Here is an 18,359-nt window from a genome sequence, read left to right as displayed (position 1 = left end):
GCTTGTAGTGCACAGGTTAATATAGGGTTCCCTGATAGAGGCTGAGGTGGGTCCATGCTTAGAGGAGAGGTTATAAAACCAGTCAGGTGAGAGGCAGCTGGTCTTTAGAGATGAACACATGGAGACAGGTAAGCTGACAGAGAAAACTATTGCATAACCATGACAGTACCCCCCGCCTGGGCCCTGGCTTAAAGGGAAACTCCAGATGAAACTTCCTCAACAGACGAGGCACAAAGATCTCAGATGCAGTGATCCAAGACCTCTCCTCAGGACCAAACCCTTCCCAATGTACGAGGTACTGAAGAATGCCTCTACAGCGCCGGGAATCGAGAACTTGACTAACCTCATACTTAAGATTATCCTCAGAGACCGAAACCGAGGTAGGGAGAGGACGAGAGGACTTATTGAGGGCTAAAGGCTTCTTAGGAATAGGTAAAGGCATAAGAAGGCCATCAGGAGTCTGAGCAGGGTCCCCCAGACCCTTAAAGATGAGCTGGACATCCAACATAGGATCATCAGACTGGGCAGAAGTCAGTGGATCCCTGAGACCAGGTTGGTTATAAAGTGATGTGTCACAGAAGTCAAGCTGGATAGCTTCACTGGGCATAGGCTGAACTGGTGCAGAGGCTGACTGAACAGCATTGCCAGGTGCAGCGACCACCAGAATCGAATCACAGGGCGTAGCGACTGTGGAACTGGTAGACGAGTCAGCCTGGGTGTGCATCCAAGGGGGTCCAGGAACAGGCAAAGGTAAATGACCATGCAAACTGGAGTGAATGATCGGCTCAAGTTCACAGGTGGGCTCCTCATCCAGAGTGCCACATGACCCAGAGAGTGCCTTAGCCCAACTATTGCAGGAGACATTCCAGAAATCGCAATATGCAGCGGGAAGAGCAGAAGATACTGGGATGGTGGCAACAGGAAGTTTCTCTTTTGGGGTAACCTTGAGTAGGCAGGAAGAGGAACAGGAGGAACCCCAAGCCAGGATCCGTTCAGCAGTCCAGTCAATGTGTGGAGAATGGAACCGTAACCAAGGAAGACCTAATATGATAGGAGATGAAGCTTTAGGTAAGACAAGGAAGGATACAATGGAGAAAACACATATGCGAGAGCACCCAAGGCTGCACAACCCAAAAGTATAATACAAAAAAGACAAAACAAAAATTCCCCAGGGGGTTTTTTAGGCAGCAATACATTGAATATTATTATAACAATAAAATAAATCAAGTTCATAAAGAATTCGAATGTACAACAAATTTATTATAAAATACAGACTCTGGTTCACGTGTAACAAACATCGGCATAAAACATCAACCATGGCTAAAAAGGGCCCCCAGATGAATGGCGTATCATCAAATTATTATCCACATGAATACCCAGATGCATTTCGACCCATTGGTCTTCTTCAGGGGGATTTAGATTCTAGGGAAATATATCACAATTAGAGTTTGAACTTGAAACTTTAGTCAATATGTCAGACATTTACACAGCTGCTGTGTCCGCTTCGTGTCCCGGGGTGGCATTCCTATCTCTATCTGACTTCCCGGCACGTGGGGGGGAGACGCATTACACTTGTGCGATTCTCCCCCTTGTGGTCTCCACGACAAGGCTCTTGTTTAAGAGCAGCCGTGGGGAGCTTCTCCCGTGCCGGCGGCGTTCCGTGATTACCGCCGTACTGTCAGTGACATCACGTGTGTGCGGGTTCTCTCGCGCACGCGCGTGGCGTCACGCAATTGCGTCGGGGGTGACAGCGACTGCCGGGGCATCCGCCTTCCGGAACGCCGAGGGGGCCACACAGACGCCGCCAGTCGGCGGCGTGGACGTGTGGGGGTTGGTGTGTCGGGGAGGAGCTTACCACCTGGAAGTCGTAGGATAGCCCCCTGAGATTGTATAAATTGGCAGTTCCTGGTTGATCCTTAGTTGTACCTCCGGAAAGCTGCCACTCTACTGAGAAGTATCTAGCACTAGGTAAATGCTATGCTTGGTATACTTACTACAGGTGATATTGATTTCATTATTATTAATAGTACTATCACTAACCCACTACTTTTTGGCTTCAGGCATGCTTACTTAGCATACCTGTTTCACCTCTGCCATCACCATTTACACACATGCTCACATTTCAATTTTTACACTCACCCCATACACTCATGGTATCTAACTCAATAATTGAGACATGGCTTTTTCCGTTCACTGGTACCCATACACATTTTTAGTTTTTATCACAGTTTGGTTTGTTTTAATTTTTTACACCATTTGGTTTTTCACTGTACGCTCCACAGTGCATTCCCACACGATCATCCCACATCCATTACTGTCACCACGGCACTACCAGCACATTCACTTTTTCCACTCATGATCCAATTGGACTTAATACTCCTAATTTATTTTTATCACCCATCATACCCCTTTTACTCATTTGCATCTCACAATCATTATATTATCAATAAATTACATACTTTAAAGTAATAGGTCCTACTAACAAGATATATACATATATATACAAACAACTACCTCGGTGAGGGCTAATCAGCTATTGCCCTACGGCACTAGATACTTTTAGATACTTTTAGAATATAATTACTAAGGTTTGTAACAAAGTCCTTTCATATACAATGGCAGGTGCCTCGCCCCCGTCCTCTCCCTCGTCCCAGTGTGTGGCCCCTTGTAAGTCCGATGGACTGCAGATGTGCCTGTGGGGCACGGAGGGATATGTGTGGTCTCTGGGATCTCTGGGCCTTCATGTTTTTAAACAATCTGGTTCGTGTGGTGCATCTCCACCATATCATCCACTCAATGGTAAATATACCTCCATAGATACGATGTAATACAGTTATTTATTAACGCCAAATGCTGTGTAAATGTCTGACATATTGACTAAAGTTTCAAGTTCAAACTCTAATTGTGATATATTTCCCTAGAATCTAAATCCCCCTGAAGAAGACCAATGGGTCGAAATGCATCGGGGTATTCATGTGGATAATAATTTGATGATACACCATTCATCTGGGGGCCCTTTTTAGCCATGGTTGATGTTTTATGTCGATGTTTGTTACACGTGAACCAGAGTCTGTATTTTATAATAAATTTGTTGTACATTCGAATTCCTTATGAACTTGATTTAGTTTATTGTTATAATAATATTCAATGTATTGCTGCCTAAAAAACCCCCTGGGGAATTTTTGTTTTGTCTTTTTTGTATTAGACAAGGAAGGATATCCACTCCTGGTGGAGTGTCCTTACCGACATCTTAACAGGGAGGGTCTGGAAGTGGATAGGACCCCCTGGGAGAACAGTGCCATCAATCGCCAAGACCACCAATGGCGTTGAAAGGGGCAAAAGGGTAAGTCTCGTGGAAGATGCAGTTTCCCAATCCATGAAATTGCCAGCGGCTCTGGAATCCAGATGTCCTGAGACCGAACGAGGGGAAGCGCCGACATAAAGGAACACCAAAAGAAGAAGACGAGAAGGTGAAGGTGATACTCCACCTTCCAGATGTATTAGCCCCGATCATTTTTCCAAGCGAAGAGAACAAGTGTCAAGAAAATGACCTTTGGCCCCACGATAGAGGCACAGCCTCAGAGTTCTGCGCCTAGCGCGTTCTTCAGGAGACAACTTGGTCCAGCCCAGCTGCATAGGTTCCTCAGCGGGCAGGGGGTGCTCCTCAGATCGAAGAGAAGGGACTGGGAGCTCAAGCTGCCTAAGGAACGGGGAGTACTGGCGTCTTTTTTCCAGGACCCTCTCCTGAAAGCGAATATCGATCTGGTTACACAAGGTGATGACACCGTCCAGATCAGCAGGAAGGGATCTTCCTGCTAATTCATCCTTCACTCTATCAGAGAGACCAAGTAAAAAGGTTGCAACTAGGGCCTCATTATTCCAGCTCAATTCAGCTGTGAGGATACGGAACTGAAGAGCATACTGTCCCACAGAAGTGGACTCTTGACGGAGACGTAAAAGAGCGCTAGCCGCTGAGGAGACACGACCCGGTTCCTCCAAGATATTCAAAAAAAGTTTCAAGAAATCAGACAAGCTAGAAACCACTGGATCATTCAGTTCCCACAGAGGGGCAGCTCAAGCTAGCGAGGGATATAATATAGGCTACTTTTGCCCGATCAGACAGGAAGTTTTGGGGCTGAAGTTCAAAATGAATCGTGCACTGGCTAAGGAACCCCCTGCAAGCCTTGGAGTCTCCAGAGAAACGGGCTGGAGCTGGCAGTTGTAATGAATGTGTGGCTGTGACTGGTGCGATAGGTGCAGCAGCAGATAGCGGTTGAGGTTGTTGAAACGGGGGTCCTAAAGAGGCCTGAACCTGTTCAAAACGGGATGCCAAATCCTGAAGGAATCGCATCACTTGGGTCTGATGCGATTCCTGGGTCTCAAGTCTGCGAACTAAGCCCTGCAACGGATCATCTGCGGGTAGCGGCACATCAGCCGGCTCCATGGCTGATCAAACTGTCAGGTCACCTGGGACCAGGTGACAGATGCACTCTGTAGGAGTCAGAAGTGCACCGCTAAGGTAGTGGACCCTAGGAGTGACTGCTGCGGATTGAACCCTGGAAGGTTCAGGAAGCAGGTCTACAAGATAACTAACATGGATTCCAGTGGGAGCTAGAGCATAGATTCCCCAGGGTGCGGAGTCTAAGAGCCAGCGGGTGTTCACCAGAGCCTCTAGTGGTGAGAATGGACTGAGCTGGAGTCTGGCTCCAGGTCGCGGCCCCCAGGGTCTCACAGATCACGCTCACCGTAGACTACAGGAGAAGAGGAAGGAGGCAGCAGGCTGGAACGACAGGAAAGTAAGGGGTAAGCCAAAGGGCAGGGCGACTAGCAGACAAGCATAAACATAACACGCCAAAGGTCAGGGTAACAAGCAGACAGGGAGAGTGGAGAACAGGTCAAAGTCAGTAACAGGAATTAGATGTAGGAAACACAGCAAGTACACACGGAGGCTAACACACAATGGTTGATCAGCACTGCTGGCTTGCAGTGCACAGGTTAATATAGGGTTTCCTGATAGGGCCTGGGGTGGGGCTATGCTTAGAGGAGAGGTTTTAAAACCAGTCAGGTGAGAGGCAGCTGGTCTTTAGAGATGAACACATGGAGACAGGTAAGCTGACAGAGAAAATTATTGCATAACCATGACAGAAATGGTGCAACTTCATCGGAAAATGCACAATTTCAAAGCCGTGACTTCGGGAGTGACTTGAAAGACATCTGTGCGGCCTTATGCACAGATGTCTATCGAAGTCCCACCCGATATCGGCAAAAGTAGTGCAGGGACTACCTTTGCAAATTGGTACAACCCTGCAAAGTCAGTTTCGCACCGATTGGAACAATGCCATTGCCGGAAATAGGCTGCAGCTTGTCATGCAATTTGACCTGTTAAATTGCTTCAATGTGAAGGAGGGCTTATGCCGCGTACACACGAGCGGAATTTCCGACAGAAAGAGTCCGATGTGAGCTTTTGCATCGTATATTCTGATCGTGTATATGCCTCATCGGACTTTTTCAGTCGAAAATTCAGACGGACCTAGATAGAGAACATGTTCTAAATTTTTCAGACGGAACTAATTACTATCGGAAAAAACACTCGTCTGTATGCTGTTCCGAGGTACCAAAAACGACGCATGCTCTGAAGCAAGTACGAGACGGAAGCGATCGGTCTGGTAGAGCTAACAAACTTCTACTAACACGAGATAAACACGAGATTAGCAGAACGAGCCCAAAGGGTGGCGCACTGGCTATTGAACTTCCTTTTTCTAGTCCCGTCGTACGTGGGGTACGTCACCTTGTTCTGGCCAGTCAGACAGCTTGAGCGGAATTCCGTCAGAACTCCGTCGGAAAAACCTTCAGAGTTTATTCCGACGGCAAAACCGGTCGTGTGTACAGGGCATAAGACAGGAAGAGAAGTTTGATCCTCCTAATAGGGAACAACAATAAAACCGCAATGGAGGTTCTAACCTTACCCTCTGCTATACATAATAAAGAAAAGTTTAAGCCTGAGCTGGGCAATATTTATTTGATGAAACTTTAAGATATATCAGCCAAAAAGTATGTTCTAGACTATATTAAACTGCGTACCTTGTACATCTAGTCGGATCTCCTTCTCTTCTGTCTCTGACCTGTACAGTATGGAGCACTTATAGATCCCTCTATCTGTTATATTGATGTTTGATATCAACAGATCAGCGATTCCATCCTCTGCCGGGCTTGAATAGGACACACGAGGATCTGTAGATTTCACTGCTGTATTCTGAACACTTAATATTTCCTTTCCCTGGAAGTACCAAATTATTAAGAGATCTTTGCGATCAATAGGAGGGCTCTTGACTGTGAAGGAGCAGGAAATGTTCACATCTTTCCCCATCATGGCTTTCTGGGCAGACAACTTCAATGCCCAACCTGCAGATAATAAAATATATACGGTAGTTATACATCAAAAAATCATATAGGATATCCACGTTAAAACATATAAATTACAAATGAGCAGCCGCTTAAGCAATCTGTGACACTAGATACAAGAATTGTGATAAATATATGAAGCAGTACAAAAAAAATTAACTCAATATTGTGAAAACACAAAAATAAAATCAATATAATGACATCAAACTTATTAGGTGAAAAAACGTGTATAAAGAAATCACACCAAATATGTACATAATGTCTATAAGAGCCCATTGACAAGGGCTAAAAAGGAAAAATATATGTGAAACAAGAAAGTCCAAAGGAAACAAATTATCCATGATTCACTTGTCCACCAGTGTCCCAACAATTCCAATTTGTAGTGCTTCCACCACCAGGTGACACCAAGCATTAAAGCCTCTTACCGGATCCTGTGGACCATATAGTGTGGTCAAATGCGCGGGTTACATCTCCTTATGAAGGGAGACTCCAAAGCGCCAAACGTGACCCAGTTGGTTCATCAAAAGGATGAAAAATAAAAAGCATATACGCCCATAGTGTAACCCATGAAAAACATTTATTCAAAAAATAACCACTAAATCTTGCAAAGGGAATCACACTAAGCAAATCCTTGGCAATAGGTATAAAAAAAGCTTGCATATAGCAATAAAAACAGATATATAACAATATAATTGATTTTCCAAAAAGCAGCAGGTTGTGTGGCTGCACCAAACTCAACCGCCGGTCAGCAAGCGTGTGTGATAACGAAGCGCTTTGGAGTCTCCTTTCATAAGGAGATGTAACCCGCGCATTTGACCATACTATATGATGGTTCACAGGAGGCTTTAATAGTTGGTGTCACCTGGTGGTGGAAGCACTACGAATTGTGATTGCGGGGACACTGGTGGAGCAAGTGAATCGTGGATAATTTGTTTCCTTTGGACTTTCTTGCTGCACATATATTTTTCCTTTTTAGCCCTTGTGAATGAGCTCTTATGGACACTTATTTTTATGTCTTTTTTGTGTTTTTACAATATTGAGTTCAATTTTGTAGCACTGCTTCAAATATTTATCATAAAGTTATATATACCGGTATATAACATAAACAGCAATTTTTTTAACCACTTCAGCCCTGGAAGAATTTGCCCCCTTCCTGACCAGGCCATTTTTTGCCATACGGCACTGCGTCGCTTTAACTGAAAATTGCGCGGTCGTGCGACGCTGTACCCAAACAAAATTGACGTCCTTTTTTTCCCACAAATAGAGCTTTCTTTTGGTGGTATTTGATCACCTCTGCGGTTTTTATTTTTTGCGCTATAATATAGATAAGAATAGATAAGTCACATCAAAGTCGTATCAAAGTTGGACTACAAATTTGCACTGAAAGCCTTAAACAGAAAGTATAATGGGTCACTTTGATCAAAATGTGTTTTGTTTTTTTTTTTGTCATGTCTACATGGATTTTTATCATTTGTGTAAAATCTTTATTTCACATTTAGTACAGGATGCATTTTTAAACTGTATTTTTCCACTTCTAGCCCCCGTTCACACTGATGTCAATGCAAGCCACACATGAAGAAAACGCCTACTACAATATATGTTAAAGAAAGAAATACTAATAAACAGTGATAGTAGGACAAAAACAACTATACAGTGGAACCTCGGATTACGAGCATAATCCGTTCCAGGTGAATGCTCGTAATCCCAAAGTACTCGCATATCAAAGCGAGTTTTCCCATTGAAGTCAATGGAAATGAAAATAATTTGTTCCGCATTGACTTCAATGGGATGCAATACCGCATGCGGCCAGAGGCGGGGGGTGCCAGAGAGCCTCGGAAATGGGCGAAAAGGCCTGTGCACACTTCGGCTGACCTCTGCAAACCTCGGAAAGACTCCGTTCACAAGCCTTTCCGAGGTTTGCCGAGGTCAGCCGGCCTTTCCGTGCATTTACGAACGCCGACGATCGCAGCTGTTCGGCTCCGGCGCCCCCCACCTCAGGCCAAAAGCGGTACTGCACACCGCTTTTGGCCTGAATCCTGCTCGTTTTGCGAGACAACACTCGTAAACCAAGTTAGGATTTTTAGAAATACAGTGCTTGTTTTGCAAAACGCTCGTTAACCACGTTACTCGCAAACCGAGGTTCCACTGTAGCTTAAAATGAGTGACTGCAAAACTAAAATGTGTCTGATCAAGCATAACAGCATTTCCCACCATCCTGAACATTCATATAACCATAGCTCCCAACTGTCCCTGATTTGGAGCAAAGAGGGACTCTCTATCTGTCCCTCGTTTTGGTCTGATCTATATAGTTGTATATAAAATGCACTTTTTATCTTTCAGAAAGTGTTTCCCTGTGCTAAACCTTTCATCCAAATTCTAAATTGCTGCATTTGTACATTTTAAAAGCAAATATAAAGGAATAGTAGTGGTAAAATAAAGCTCTTGTGGATTTGATTAACCTTTTTTTTGGTTAATGCTCCTTTAACCACTTGCCATCCGTGCTATGGCTGAATGACAGCCACAGCGCGGACCTGAATTCCCGGGAGGCCGTCATATAATGGCCTCCCCTGTGCATGCGCCCTGCGCGCGCCCTGCAGGGTGCGCGCCGAGCGCGCTGTGATCACCGAGTCACTGAGACTCGGCTGATCACCGATCCGAGTAAGGGGCCGGTCCCGGCCCCTTACCATGTGATCAGCTGTCAGCCAATGACAACTGATCACATGATGTAAACAAAAGATCGGTAATCGTTTTTTTTTCTACTCATGCTGATAGCGTGACTAGAAAAAAAAGCCGATCACCGGCTCAGATGAGAGGGACAAAGGTCCCGAAGTGGAAGAGGCACATCTGCCTCATCTTTGCCAGCTAACAGTGTCACCTAACAGTGCCCACAGTGCCACCTAACAGTGCCCAAAGTGCCACCTAACAGTGCCCACAAGTGCCACCTAACAGTGCCCACAAGTGCCAGCTATCAATACCCACCAGTAGTGCCAATCAGTGCCACCTAACAGTGCTGCCTATCAGTGTAACAGATCAGTGCCCATTATTGCCACCCATCAGTGCCCATCACTGCCACCCATCAGTGCCCATCACTGCCGCCTATCAGTGCCCATCAGTGCAGCCTCATCAGCATACATCAATAAAGGAGAAAAATTACCTGTTTTAATTTTTTTATAACAAATTATACATTTTTTAACAAAAAATAAAAACCGCAGAGGTGATCCAATACCACCAAAAGAAAGCTCTATTTGTGGGTAAAAAATGATAAAAATTTCATTTGGGTACAGTGTTGTATGACCGTGCAATTGTCATTCTGAAATAAATGGCTTAATATTGTATAAAAAGCCTTCAATAATGATGATTCTCGTGAGACGAATTTTGGAATTATTTCTGCTTGAGTCAGCTTAAAACAAAACCGTGTGTTTTATTGTACACACATAAACTTGGAAAATACTTACAAAAATAGTACATTCATATTCAGAATTAGTGTTGTTTCATATATGCAAAAAATGTTCAAATATAGTTCATTTGTTTCAAAGATCTGAAAAAGTCCTTAAAATCATTAGACATGTGCTTCCTTTGTGTTACTTCATTTAAGATGGCCGATTAACCTCTTGTGTCCTGGCTTGGAAGAGATGTATGTAAAGAATAGATGTGTCTGGCTTGGAGGCAGGAAATGTAACAGCCCAAGAAGACTGGAACCCTTGTGTCTATATGAACTCAGTCTTTCAAATTCGCGCCCAAACACAAATCCCTCCCATACACTCCCCTTTTCTCCGTCTAAGAGCGGGGGCTAGCAAAGAGCAACATCTGTTTTTAACTGAACCAAACCTTTTAAACATGAAACCAGATATATGTGAGAGGCTTTCAGCAGACCTCTTAAAACATAAACGCATAAATCAAACAGAGTATCGGTTACATAGGAAAATTCAACCAAAACATATATTATTTACAAAATCCATCAAATTCTGACAGGGTCTTGACCTGCATTTTCAGTCAATGAATGGCCATCTGGAAATCACTAGCTCAAAGTCCTATCATTCACACAAATATGGAAATGCATATTCTTTTCAATAAAGCCAATTAAAATTTAGATATGAAGAATATAACATTCCCCTCTGAAATATGAATAACAATCATATTTTATCCATTCATAGCATACATGGCCCATTCATACTGACCTTGATCCAATAACTCCAAATATATTTCCATCACTAACCGAGTTTGCAATACCAAAACCCATCTTTCTCTTAAGCTTATTTTGCAATAAATCATCTCCTTTCTTGATTTCATTTCTAATTTGATAATATAATTTTTTCATTCTAAACATCAAACATAACTGGAATATAATGAATAACATAATAATAATAAAACGAATAACTATAGGATGTGATAAAATATTTCCTGCTGCTGAGGTTATTGAAGTTTTTCCCCAAATTGATACACTATTACTGAATTTTTTCCACCAATTACTTCCTGAAAGTTCTGACTATTGATGAGATATCTCTTGCAAATTACCTTGTTCATGTTTAAACAATATTTCTGCATTCTGAAGTTCCTTAGCCAAAGCTATCAATAAACCTTTATCCTTATGAATTACATTTGCCCATTCTTCCCAAGGAAATTCATCTATCTGAGATATATTATATTGTGTGGGAAGAGCACTTATATTTTTCATAAGCATGTTTGTTAAATTTGTTCTAAACCCATTAATACTTATTGCTACAATGTCTCCTTCTATACAATACAAGCCTTGATTTAGGTTTTCTGTATTTGTACAAGAAGAGAAAAAAGTTTTAACCCTTTTTGTATCTGACATGATCTGGAAACAAACTTTCTTTTTATCTACACGAGTAATTAATTCAGAAATTGTTTCAACTTTTTCTATTCTTGCTGAACACAATGTATGATTATGATAACAAGAATGAAAAATACTTTTATCTTGATTAGGTAAACAGATAACTTTAGACTGAAATTGTAAACATGATGACAAATCTAATTGTTCTAATTCAGAATTTTCATTGTTAAATGCAAAATCTGTATACTGAAATTTATAATACAATAATTGTGTATTGCTGACGGGTAATCCCAAGACAGTGATTGGAACCAAAATTTGTTCTTGTCCTGCTATTGGAATCATAGAAGAACTATAACAAACATCCTGTTTACATCCTATCCATTTATTTACCCATAAATCTGTATGATTTATAGCATATACATATTCTCTGGGTAAATTCTGTAAAATGCCAAGAGGGGTTATTCCACTCTGAAATGCTTGTGCAATAATTTTAAAATTAGTGGAATATTCAGTCTGGATCTCTAAACATGCTCTGGCAATATGAGAATGTTGTTCACTTAACATTAAATCAAGAGTAATATTTTGAAGATGTAAAATAGATGGACCCATTATATTAGCTGTTTTAATAACCATATTTTCTAAAATTTCATTTAAATTTCTCTGTATTTTAATCCCGTTACTACCCACTAAACCAGCTGTCTCAAGATCAGACTTTAAAGTATTAATGTCCATACTATTAGTAATACTCCCAATTGTGCCAATCCCTCCTAAAATACCTTCAACAATACCACGCTTATTTCTGTTATGATTTCTATTATTAATTCCAAACCATCTTTCAATACCCAATTCCATATTAACCAAATGTCCTTGACATTGTGGAAACCTTGTAGAAATTTTCCATTCTGAAACATTAAAGTTCCACAATATAATGACAAACTTTCCCTCTCTCAAAAGAGTTCTGGATTGGAAATGGTTAATCTGAAATGGATTTGCTGAGACACTTTTCTTACCAACACATGGAGTTTTCCTAGGAGACCTAACAACAACACTTCCCTTCGTACATTTCTTTGGATAATTTACTATTGATATGCAACATTCATATATACCAGTATCATTCAAAGATACTCTAATTTGTTGATAAACAAATGTATTATTGATCCAATTCACACTACCATAAATTCCTTTATGAATCATCATAGTAGAACTGTGAAGAAAACTTCCCAAAAATTAATTGTTCCTTTTCCAAGTTACCAATGAATCTTGAGGTACAGATATTTTTGTTTTACATATCAAATGCAAACTATCATTATCTTCAAAAATGTTCAAAGATTGTGGGAAAATATAAATTTCTGGAATAATCATGTTGACCACAGAAATACTAACTTTAACCCTTATTTGTGTTAATTGTCTTGTTACTTTAAAATCCCATTTTCTTACAACATCCCCTTTTTCATCTCCAATTATATTTAAATGTTCTGGATCTAATATTTTTACGAAACTTTGAAAAAGGTAATAAAAATGATCTAGGGGGTAAAATACTTTCCCAGATCTTGACATAGTATTAGTAACATCTCCAGACCAAATTGTTGAGTCATTACCCTTTAAATATATAGCCCAGAAACTCCTTAACAATATATTGCATTCAAAACTTCCAGTTTTGTTGTTTAGTCTATAAGATCCCTGCATTTTAACAAAATTTGTTTTAGATTCTATTTTAACGTTGATTTCGATATTATTGCTATGAATGAAATACAATTGCAGACAGCAATCATATCCCTGACCTACACAAACAAATCCATACAAATCTTCAGCTGTATCAATATCAACGTATCTAAAATCATGATTCTTATCAAATGCATTAATATCAATAACTCTCTCATTTTTGTCCTTTCTATTGATATTAATGTTTTTATCATTTTGTTCCTCTGAATTGACATCAATGTCTACATCTCTTTTGTCTCTGAATAATGTAATGTCTTTGTAGTGTAATTCTTCAATCCTGTTAACCTCTGCATAGCTGGAACAGTTGGTGATATATTTTACCACAGATAAAATTGTCACTAGGGAAAAGATGAATCCTGTGATGATGATAAATCTTCTCTCTTTAACACTTTCTTTGTTGAACTGTCATCTTTCTTCTTTTTTGGAATCCATGATTCCTCCAGGTTAATGAAATATAATTCATTCCTAGGAAAAATAAAAGCAGCATCATTTATCTCAGAATATTACATTTGTTATACCCACATTTTTATTTATACATGCTTTTTCACTAAATTGAGAAATCCTTGAACTAATACCATTGTCCCTTGAACATCCAAGATGTCAAATGGACCTTCCCAATTACTTTGCCATGGTCCACTTCTCCTGAACCTTTAATTCTGCCTGTGACATGTATCTCACCATCTCTGGGTGTGACCTTACACATGGCAACTCTTTAATCACCATTTTTCTTTCTGTATAAACTTATGCTAACAGCATCTATTTTTTGATTTAAATAAATCTTTCCATTCTTAATCATCAATCTTGATAAACCGTTTATCTTGAATAAAAAATAATTTTGGTTTTAATAATAAAATAACAAAATGTTACAAGAATCAGATATGTGTGTGTGAATGTAACAACAATTATTATGCTGTGTATATGTCTTGTGTATACTGGAGTGAATGTCTGTTCCAACGTCTGCTGGAGTGCATGTCTGTCAAAAAACTCTGTTACAGGCATTCTACTCCTAAAAAAAACAAACCCCCTCCTTTCTTATTCAGAAAGGTTCTTTTTTGTCTTGTAGTCCCACAGATGCAGACTCTCAATGAGTAGTCCCCCCCCTCCTTTTTTAAAAAGGATGGTGTCACATCACTCTCAAATTCCTAAGGGTCGGGCTATGTGCTCTGTGAGTAACCATTTAACTTATACAATACAAGTTTCTTTAAACCTCTAAAACAAATACTACATATCAGTATATATACAAATTGTCTCTTAATAATCTCCTAAACAATGAATATTGTAAAATAAAGAAATTATGATCTTTTAACTCAAACTTAAAAATTTGTGGAAGGACCATTTTTCATACAAGTAACTGCATATAACACCATTCTGTTCAAATTGTCCTGTATCATCTATAACCAACACTGTTATGCAAAAGGAGCACAAAATACCAAAAAGCAATATCATTTTCTGAATGACATTCAATACCTTTAAATAACATCCTAATATCCCTTCTCAAATCACAAGCATTGCAGTAAAATACACTTCAGAGACACAATAACAATCCTTGCTGTATATTGCCAACCAAACATTCATTGTGAAACACAAGTGACAAAATAATTCTTCCTGTCATTAAATCTAATGAAGAATACTCCGTAACTGAACAAACTATTCCCAAGATTTTACACATTACCTGCATGATTTTACCTATAAAATGGAATCCTCTGCCACTACTGAGGTTTGCTAGTATACCTCAAACTAGAAAAACATGATTAATCCATATCCTGTCAGTAATTAAAATATCTTTGTACACAGATTAGACAATATTTAATTACTCTGTCTACCGTCTCTTCCATTTATCCCAATAGAATTTCTCTTTAAGAATTTCAAGCAATTTTTGCTTACCAATGTGATCTAAACTGTCATAGTTAAATTTAGTGAATTCCACCTGTAGGTGTTGTGGTACATTAAAATATAGAAAATCCATCTAAGTCATGATATTAAATCCAGTTTTCATAAACAAAATATAGATATAATATCACCCGATGAGAACTCAAAAGATTAATTTATCACCTTTTAAACCTCTGAAAACGAAGGAAAATCTTATATTTGTTTTTTCCACAACATAATTTTGACCATATTCAGGTTAAAATCACTAATTCTCCATACAAATCTGCATCCTTTGCTAATTGAGTACAAAGCTGTTAATTACCCCCTTATCAGATGAACTAAACCTCTCAATGTTCCATCTGGACAAAACATGAAAAATTAAAATCATAATAATCATAACTGGGAAAAATTAATAAAAAATTAATAATCCAAAGGATTATCCTTGAAAATACTAAAAATATATCAAATAAAAACCAAATCTCTGAACCTCAAATCATAACCTTATTATCCATAGCAAAGAATCAATAACCAGAAAATCCTTACCATCCATGCAGTTCATTTAAGGACTGCTAACATTGTTTTTCACAGTGTTATATGATACATAGTGATACCTTTCCTGTCTTAATGGACTGTTTGCAGTTTGCAATCTTTGCATTTGGGTCTTAAAAGGAAAATTAGTTTGATTATTATGGCCTCTATACCTCAAATTACTACACCAGCGCACAGAATACACTTCATAGCGCCTTGGCATCGTTTTCGGATAATACAACCTCTTTTGTATATCATTATTATTAGCCATCACACAAAACCTAGCTATGTGACCATCTCTTTTGCAAACTAAACATTTAAGAGTTGGTTTTTTTGCATATACCTTTCTTTGAGTATATGGCGATGAAAATTTACATTTCTGTTGAATATTACTAATATTCAAATCAACAGACTTCACGCTTTCATTGTCTGAGGAAACATTAACCTCCTCAAATTATTCCACTGAGTCAAATCCAGAATCAGCATCATTATCCCTCGCCTCTGACTTTGTCACGTGTTCATAAGCTAAACACTGAGCATGTGCAGAAGACTGAGCTTGCAATAATTGCGTTTTAAGCAAACAGATAACATTCTCTTGTTCAATTTCTTTCTGAGTTAAAAAAGCAATACAACTTTCTTTTTCTTTAACTGATTCCAATAATGCATTCATTTTATGTTCTAATGCATCTTTTTCAATCATTAATTGCTCAATATGTAAATTCTCCTGTGTTTGTGCAATTTCTGTTACACTTTGACTTTGTTTTCCTGGCATATCAAAAACCATTGCATTGAAGACTGTAACTAATTTCAACACATTGCTTAATTTTCTCTTAGATTTAGCTAATGAAAATCTAGATTTATCAATTTTATTATTTGCCTGTAGGCATTGCTGAAACATAGATTTCCATAACTTAGCATCAGAAAAATGACTGGCTAAACCTTCAAATTCTAAATTACTTTCTTCAGCTAACACATTTATAAATTCCATATTTTGGTACTTACCGAATATAAAACTTTTCCGTTTTCCGCTGGACTCTAATTAAACCGTCTGTCAAGACTTCAGAATTTCCAAAATCCTCTGGTCTTCACGAATCAAAGTAGCGATTCTAGGTTCTTTCAATAATTGCAAAGTTTTTCTGTTCCTCGCTTTCCCCTCTGAACAACGGAAAAGTGGCCAAAACTTCTGACGATTGAAACTGGCTGGCTTGCCAATGAAATAAATGGCTTAATATTGTATAAAAAGCCTTCAATGATGATTCTCGTGAGACGAATTTTGGAATTATTTCTGCTTGAGTCAGCTTAAAACAAAATCGTGTGTTTTATTGTACACACATAAACTTGGAAAATACTTACAAAAATAGTACATTCATATTCAGAATTAGTGTTGTTTCATATATGCAAAAAATGTTCAAATATAGTTCATTTGTTTCAAAGATCTGAAAAAGTCCTTAAAATCATTAGACATGTGCTTCCTTTGTGTTACTTCATTTAAGATGGCCGATTAACCTCTTGTGTCCTGGCTTGGAAGAGATGTATGTAAAGAATAGATGTGTCTGGCTTGGAGGCAGGAAATGTAACAGCCCAAGAAGACTGGAACCCTTGTGTCTATATGATCTCAGTCTTTCAAATTCGCGCCCAAACACAAATCCCTCCCATACACTCCCCTTTTCTCCGTCTAAGAGCGGGGGCTAGCAAAGAGCAACATCTGTTTTTAACTGAACCAAACCTTTTAAACATGAAACCAGATATATATGAGAGGCTTTCAGCAGACCTCTTAAAACATAAACGCATAAATCAAACAGAGTATCGGTTACATAGGAAAATTCAACCAAAACATATATTATTTACAAAATCCATCAAATTCTGACAGGGTCTTGACCTGCATTTTCAGTCAATGAATGGCCATCTGGAAATCACTAGCTCAAAGTCCTATCATTCACACAAATATGGAAATGCATATTCTTTTCAATAAAGCCAATTAAAATTTAGATATTAAGAATATAACACATTCAAAGTGCATCAGTGCTGAAAGCTGAAAATTGGTCTGGACAGGAGAGGGGTTTAATTGCCCAGTAAGCAAGTGGTTAAAGGAGTGTGGCAGGGGGCGTGTCCTATGCCTACATACATTTGTTAGTAGGTGTCCCTCATTCCCATCTCAAAATGTTGGGAGGTATGATACCTTTTACAACATCTAATGAAGTTCTAGCAGCAAAAACATTAAAAGCTGGATTACACATGCAGCATGGACTACCGTGCTTCTGAAAAACAATTCACAGTTAGTGCAATTTTCAGAGGCATTTGAAAGTAGGTTGAGGAGGTGATATGAGGAAATCCCTTGATTATCTCCAAAACTATTGTTTCCATTGGAGGATTTCCCCTCTGTTCACATTCCGATGACAACCCGAAATTTGGATCTTCTTTCACTCACTCTTGGTGATAGCAATAAACAGAACAAATAGAGAGGATAAATTTAACTAACGGAGGAACAGACAGCAATAAAAACAGCAAAAAAGTGTTTTGACTTCAGTTATACTTTAATTCTACTTTGATCCCCTCAAAAAATCGCCCAATGGTGGCCATACATGCTTCGGTACATAATTCATTCTATAGTCAACAACCTATTCAATCGATATGTCACACACAGGGAAGAGGATTTTGATCGGTAGTTAAAGGGTAACTTCACTTTCCTGGAAAAAAAAAATTATCATGTATATAAAAAAAACAATATGGTGTATCCAATTGCGACACAAGCCATATTGTAATTGGATGTTATTAAAAATGATATTCCATTTCAATCCGCAGTGCAGTCATTTTCTGTAAAATGCAATATGGCCACCTGGAGGCGCTCTGTACACAGATGATATACAGAACGCCTCCAGGTACGTCATTTCATGCTTATGTGATTGGCTGACTGATTTTCCCAGAAGTCTGCACTAAGATACAAATCGGATTTTTGGCATCTCCTGCAACAAAAATGTTATGTAGCGCCCTCTACTTGTAGGTAGGTGCTTTATTGTGTTTTCTGATATGTAGGATATAGAGA

General features: G+C 39.2%; 1 protein-coding gene across 1 annotated transcript in view; it reads right to left on the bottom strand.

The window, feature by feature from the left end:
• The window catches only part of LOC141147984 (uncharacterized), a gene marked incomplete at its 3' end in the record, with an annotated part of 183,235 nt that extends 172,624 nt beyond the window's left edge, over positions 1-10,611 (bottom strand). Inside the window, 2 exon segments of the mRNA XM_073635139.1 lie at positions 6,082-6,402; positions 10,581-10,611. Of these exon segments, the coding sequence (XP_073491240.1) occupies positions 6,082-6,402; positions 10,581-10,611 (352 nt within the window).
• Between the last annotated feature and the right edge of the window lie 7,748 nt (positions 10,612-18,359).

Source organism: Aquarana catesbeiana, linkage group LG06 (assembly GCF_042186555.1).
Source record: "Aquarana catesbeiana isolate 2022-GZ linkage group LG06, ASM4218655v1, whole genome shotgun sequence".
Lineage (NCBI taxonomy): Eukaryota > Metazoa > Chordata > Amphibia > Anura > Ranidae > Aquarana > Aquarana catesbeiana.
This window is presented reverse-complemented; position numbering and strand designations above follow the sequence as displayed.